The sequence below is a fragment of the Bactrocera dorsalis genome, chromosome 4 (assembly GCF_023373825.1).
Source record: "Bactrocera dorsalis isolate Fly_Bdor chromosome 4, ASM2337382v1, whole genome shotgun sequence".
Lineage (NCBI taxonomy): Eukaryota > Metazoa > Arthropoda > Insecta > Diptera > Tephritidae > Bactrocera > Bactrocera dorsalis.
Genome location: NC_064306.1, coordinates 14311238 through 14318109, shown reverse-complemented (window position 1 = coordinate 14318109; position 6872 = coordinate 14311238). Strand labels below are relative to the sequence as shown.

General features: G+C 29.8%; 1 protein-coding gene across 1 annotated transcript in view; it reads left to right on the top strand.

The window, feature by feature from the left end:
* Nucleotides 1-276: 276 nt before the first annotated feature.
* The window catches only part of LOC105222986 (mucin-16), a 114591-nt gene continuing 107995 nt past the window's right edge, over nucleotides 277-6872 (top strand). The window contains 2 exon segments of the mRNA XM_049454895.1: nucleotides 277-416; nucleotides 3008-3180. Of these exon segments, the coding sequence (XP_049310852.1) occupies nucleotides 3172-3180 (9 nt within the window). The 5' untranslated portion in view covers nucleotides 277-416; nucleotides 3008-3171.

Here is a 6872-nt window from a genome sequence, read left to right as displayed (position 1 = left end):
CTGTATGAATTTATTTTGAATATTGTTTGTAGTTGTTGCTTTTAGTTGACTTCAGTGAAAATATGCGAAAATGGCAATAAAAAGATGAACAAGAAAAACTTGAGTGGCACTTGTCGTAGTAGCAAAACAACAATACAAAACCGTAAAAGTGAACCAACAAAACCACCTGTGTGTGCTGTGAGGACGACGTTGGCGGCGGTGAAGTGGTCTTCTGCGAGCTATCTTTGTTGTTTTACCAACGCTGCAGAGACTACTTTGCATGTATGGACTGACTTTTGCTGTTACTGGCTGTTGTTTTGCTGTTGGTGGCTAGCTCGTGGCACGTTTTATGGCTTGAAGCTACCGTGTTGGCAACAGTTGGAATCAGTGCAACGGTGACTCTTGAACGGTAATGTTGACTTAGCGGTTGAAACGAAGTAAGTAAGGCCACAAGAGTGAACGTAGTGAAAAAGAAGTGTATTGTTATTTAATAAAAATGCGAAAGACTACCATAATGTACGAAGATACATACAAACAAGTAAATATGTATATGTGAAAATTATATGAAAAACGGTCTAATACAAACTCGAAATAAATAAACGCGCTCAAAGCTAATATTTAACATTTAATAAAAATTAAAAGTAAATAATAATACAAGAAAATGTTTAAAATTAATAAAAAAATAATTAAAATGTATTTAAAATATTTTGCAACTAATCATCCTTTGATGTGCACTTATATACTACATATGTGAATGCACATATGCATTATGTACATACTTTGATGTTATTGCTGCGGATACAGCGCGCATGACGCGGCGGTTTCAATGCATACTACAAATTTCGAATCATTATTGCTTGGTTTTTTGATTTTTTTGTTGGAATTTTTGTGTGTTTTCCACCGACGTGATCTATAAATAAGCGCCAGCTGAAAAATATACATATACTCGTACAGAGTTGCTACGCGCACAGCAGCAGCTGAAAGTGAACAGTGGTGATTCGCAGTTTCTTTTGGTGCGAAATGAAAAGCAATTGCGTAAACTCTACAGACAAGCTGAAAATGGTTGTGGCTGAAGCTGTGGCTGCCGCTGCGGCTGCGCAATTGTCATTTTAGCTACTTTGCTTCGTTAGTGAATTGTTTTGGATAAATTGCGAAACTATGGAATTTTTAAATCTGCTATTAATTAACGATTTGCTTAGATTCGCTAAACGAAGCGTTCTAAAAAATGTTAATGTGTGAAAAAAATAACATGAAAAATGCAAACAGCTCGATGTTTGAAAGATGAAAAATAGCTATGAAAATAAAAATTTACAAAACTAAATTACTAAAAAACTAAAAATGGAAAAAATTAAATTATGAAAAAAATAGAAAATTTTCAAGACTAAAATGCAATTAATTTTATAAAAAATTTCAAAATTGTAAAAACTATTTGTTTTATTTACTGTTTAAATAATTTCAACGTTAACACTACTGCTCTACCAAATACAACTTTTTATAATGCTAAAAATATAAAAAATCCTTTTAAATATATAAAAAAAAAACATAAAATACATTTTAGTGCAGCCGCTGTCAGTTTTCTTGTTTTATGTGCTACTATATATTATTTAATTGACATTTTCGATTAATTAATTTTATTTTTTTTAAATTAATTTTTAATTTTAATTTTAAAATTAAAATTTAAAATTTTTTTCAACTATTTTATAATATTTATAACGTTCAGAAAAAATAAATATAATATTTTACGACCACTTAAAAATTTTAAAAATTTAAAAAGCAAAAAAATATTTAAAGATATACAAATTTGTTAATGTAAAATATTTAATCTCTCAAAATTGCTTAAAAATGTATATTTTTTAAATATATATAATATTTAATCTCTCATAAAATTGCTTAAAAATTTATATTTTTTAAATATAAAGTATTCACTTTTATAGACCTAGTATGCCTGAAAAAAAGTATTAAATTTTTTATAATATTAAAAAATATAAACAGAAATTAATTGTTTATAATACTTACAAAGTATAAAAACTGTATTTTAAAAACATTAAAGTATTTTAATATTTTTTTTTTTTTTTCAATAAATTTTTTTTGATGTACTTTTTCAATTTTTTTCCTTTTTTGATATAAAACTAATATAATTTTTATTATAAATATAAAAATAGTATTTTAAAATCTTTCAAATTTGTAATATTAAAAAACAGAACTTTTTTTTCTTTTGCGTAGTTACTCTGTCAATTTTTTATATAAAACTTTGTGCAGGCATAGGTCTATAAATATATACAATACTTCATTGCCATACTGCAATTGTGCTCTATATTGTCTAGCTCTGTTCTAAACAGAATCTACTCCCATATGCCCCGGTGGATGTGGGGTATTAAAAAACCGCTAATATTTCCACTTAGCAAAACATCACTCAACTTCAGTTATTATTGTAGGGATTTCCATTATCAGAGATAATAGGATAGACTAAACAATCGCTCAAAGTGCACGTATACTTATAATTTATTCAATGCACCCAGCACGAATCACTGTATGGTGTGGATTTTGGTCTGGTCATCGGCCCATTTTTCTTCGAAAATGAAGAAGGAACCGTAACTATCAATGGTGATAGATGAATGCAGCAAAATGCTTTCTTTAACTCAATTCAATTCATAAATAAATTTTTTTTAAACGTATCGTAGAGTAATCGCCTAGTAGAATAAAATAATATTAAAGACCTTACCAGATTGAAAGACTTAAGCTCTATATTATGAGAACCATACTTTTGTTAGATACTCGGTTCTCAATTGCTGTTAAAAAATATGTATTTAGAGGTTGCGCTCCATATATTTCAAGAAAAAAAAATAAATTTTATTTATTTAGAAATAAAATGACAAACTAAGGTTTGATTTGACAGTAGAAATGTAAAAATATCAAGAAAACTGACAGCTGACAGCAATAAGTAAACTTAACTAAATGTTATGTCTATTGAAGAGCAGCAAGACTTTTGTTTCTAATAAAAGTAATTAATTAATTTACGAAATTTCAGACCTGATTTTATTTACTTTTATTAACTACACGCCAAACGTAATAAATACCGTAAATTGCATACTAATTGGTGTATATTAAACTTTGGAAGGGACAAAGCCGCCAAAGCATTCATAAAGTGCCAACAAGAAAAAAGGCGATTGACGGAAAATAAAAAGAGACAAAATGCTTCCGGTAAGTAACACATACTGCGCTATGCATATTTATATGCACATATTTAATATAAAAAAAAAGATTGGAAATATATTTAAAATCAAAGAAATGCTTTAGCGGCAATGTCATAAAGTTCGTCGATTCATCAATAAAAAGTTAATAAAGATAAGTGCATAAAGACATTTGCATGAATACGAGTAAATATGTATAAAACCAACGTTTTTTGTATTTTTTAAACTTCTTTTTTATTCTACGACTTTATCAACTCGCACTGTCATCACAGCATTTGAGCTTCCCTATTCGTGTGCACGTTACTGTATGCTTATATAAAAAATATTTGTTGGTGCATTGACAGTTACGTATCCACTTGAGTACTACATAGTATATTCATGCATTCCAAGCAGCGCTTCGCCTGACCAACTGCGCTGCGTTGTGCGCATGCGTGGCTGCGTGGACAAATACGATTTTTGCAACCATTGCAGTTGCTGCCAATAATGATGGATTAAACGCATTATTTTTCGATGGCTTAGATTTGTATTAAATGTTCACTATATATTTTTTGGTATGCTAGGGTAGTCCTTTTATGGATTTTTTTTTTCGTTTGCATGTTAGTCCTTTCATGGATTATTTTTTTTTTTTTAATTTTAAACTAATTCGTTAGAAAAATTATAGCAGTGATGTTATGTTATTTTGCACTTTAGGTGGCGTTATATTATGGCTTTCAAAACCGTTATTGTCATAACAAGTTCGGTAAAAGCGATTAAATTGCAGTTCTTGGCCCCAGCATATTTTTCCAACACCAAAAAAAAATCTATGAATATAAAAAAATTGCTCTTGTGCTGGAAATTTTCGAAATCCGCGGTTACAGTGGGATGAGATAATATTTTATACCTTCTCGCTAAATTGGTACAATTCGTGAAACTCTGACATAAAGTAGGTTTTACAATTACTGAACTTTTTTCTTTTCTAAAAAGTAAAGCTTTAATCTTCTAAAAGCAAATTTCTCAAAAATAATCCAGTGTTTCTGGAAGGCTTAAAAAGTGTTTAGAAGAAAAACATGCAGAACCTTTTGAAAAATATCTCTCAAGTTGTGCTGCCAGGCAACAAAAACATGTAAGAGAGAGTCTAGAGTTACTCCGCTATAATATTTATTTAATAATAATAATTAAATAAAAATAATATTTAAATAATATTATTTGCTGAAAACTTAAGTATCAATATTTTTTGCAAGAACCAAACTTATAAGAAGTTTATAGCTATGGAATGGATCACCCTAAAAAGTGCACACACTTCGTTTTCTTACTGGAATTTATTGAGCAAACCGCTATGCACTTAATATTTCCTGTCTTTGTTCGCTACGGTGACAATTGCATTACTGTACTCGTAATCGCTCGTTTAATGAAACGAAGCAGTGGTTGACAGTTATGAAAAGAATTGGAAAAACTAATGACGGCACTAAAACTGCCATGAATAGTGAAATTTATGATTACTGGCGGAATTTTGCATGTTCTTGTATAGAAAAAAAATAGAGGCCATAAGTTATGGGCTGCATTGTATTGTAATATTTAAAACTATGTCGCGCTAACCATTTCGAGTAGCTAAGTGCATTGTGGGTTCAAAAAGTGCACACGGAAAGTGCTAAAATTGTAGGAAAACTTATAAACTCTCTGTGTATATTATGAATATATTTTCTCGTTTGGTATATGCATACATATGTATGTATATAATCATACACGAATTCGCTTATCAATAATCTGTTAGAAATATTCCATCCCTAACAATATGTAGGAAACAGTAAACAATAACATTGTGTTTTCACTGGAAAATCATGAATTGTATTGTAGACAAATGTGTCAAAAAGCGAAGAACACTTATAGATATTTAGACCTATTTATATATTTTGAACTATATAGGTTATATTGTTGTTTTCAAAGGTTTACCCATATCCATTCCTCTGATGAACGGATTTAAATAAAGCGTACTACGCGTGAATGAGAAAACGTCAAAAATTTGACACACAATATTTTAAAACGCTATCAACATAACAGTGTTAAAAAAATGAATGCAATCGATATTTTGAAATTTTTTGTTTAGTCACTCAAAAACTCATTAATCATACTCACATTACCATACTATATCAAAAATTAGTAAAAATAAAAAACGGTCGAGCGTTAATATGATTAATATTATATGAGTATTTTTATTGTAGTGTGACTTACGTGAACTTGAAAGTTGCTAAAACAAAAACTTAACGCTAACTCGAGTTCTTAGTACTAGAAGTACATAATCAGGTATATACATATATCACATATTACAGGTATGTAGAAGCCGGTAGCCCTTGAAATGTCCACAGCTTTCATACAGCATATATCATATATGTATGTAGTACATATGTATGCGCTCCATAAGTTTCCTTTCGTTTAACTAAGTTAACAACGTGTGTACTCATGTGGTTCTTGTAAGTTTTTACCGGATGTCATGATACTCTACATCTTCTCAAAATTTGCGGCATGAAGTGTGCTTTATAAATGTAAAAGATTAACATGCCGCACACAGTGTGAACGGCACCTAAACTACTTAGTTAAAATGCTTTGTTTTATTGTATTTGCTCTGCTGTAAGGGCGCCGATCTGCTTGTTTTGAGGCCAGCTGTTTTGACTTCTCAAGGCAATTTGTGGTTGATAACTAGCATTTATTTACATACTTAGCATATAACAATGTTGTTGTTGTACATAGAGGCAGCTCTTAAGAAATTATTGCTCTTTACGTAGTAATATACATAACTGGCAGAAAATAATTTATGCAATATAGGAATGTATTTATAGTGAAGTTTAGTAAAAAATTACTTAACTTATATTGATTTATCGTATGCTAAATATACAATATTTCAAAAATTCAAATTATTATTTAGAAAAAATATTTTTTAGACATACCATAAATCAGGAAACTTAGAATCTTCAGGCTTTCAATTCTTGCTACTGGTAACAATATATACATACATATTTACGCTTACCAGTTGAGCTGGTTCCGTGATTTAAACCACTAATAATCATACTAACTCGTTTAAACTGCTAAATATTTTAACTACCTAGTCTGAGTGTAATATAATGTTTGCTATATAGTATTTGTATAGCTAGTAATTTCATAGAGGTAAAATAATAATAAAAGAGGCGCAAAGGCTAACATCAAACCATTAATATTTGCATTTATTATAAAAAATTTGCATTAATTCGCTGCCAAGAATTGGTTAATACATTATAAATACACCTACAAGCGCAGAAGCATACATAGAGACTTTGTTCGAAGTTGCAAAACCGCCAATAAAAAGAAAGAGTAACAGAACTCGTTTCCAGCGCGAGTACAAGTAGAAGTGAAGGTCGCGCATGCGTGCTGACGCGCTTCTGCTTTCTGCTGAACTAGCTCATGTAGCTTTTGATTTCACTCGTACAAGTAGTGAGAGTCATTAATTAAGAAATCGTGTGTTAGAATAATTAAATAAAGAATGCAAGATGTGTTTTATTTTATTTTTGGCTAGCAAAAACTTTACTCAGCTGGATTCACTCTTTATGATCTCATGCATACATACGTACGTCTTTTTATATTTATGTATATATGTGCGTATATAAAAAGTGCTTGCGAAATAATTAAGCTAATTACGTGGCGGACTATTTTTAATTAGTTTTGGCAATAATTTTTTTATTAAAAATACCAAAA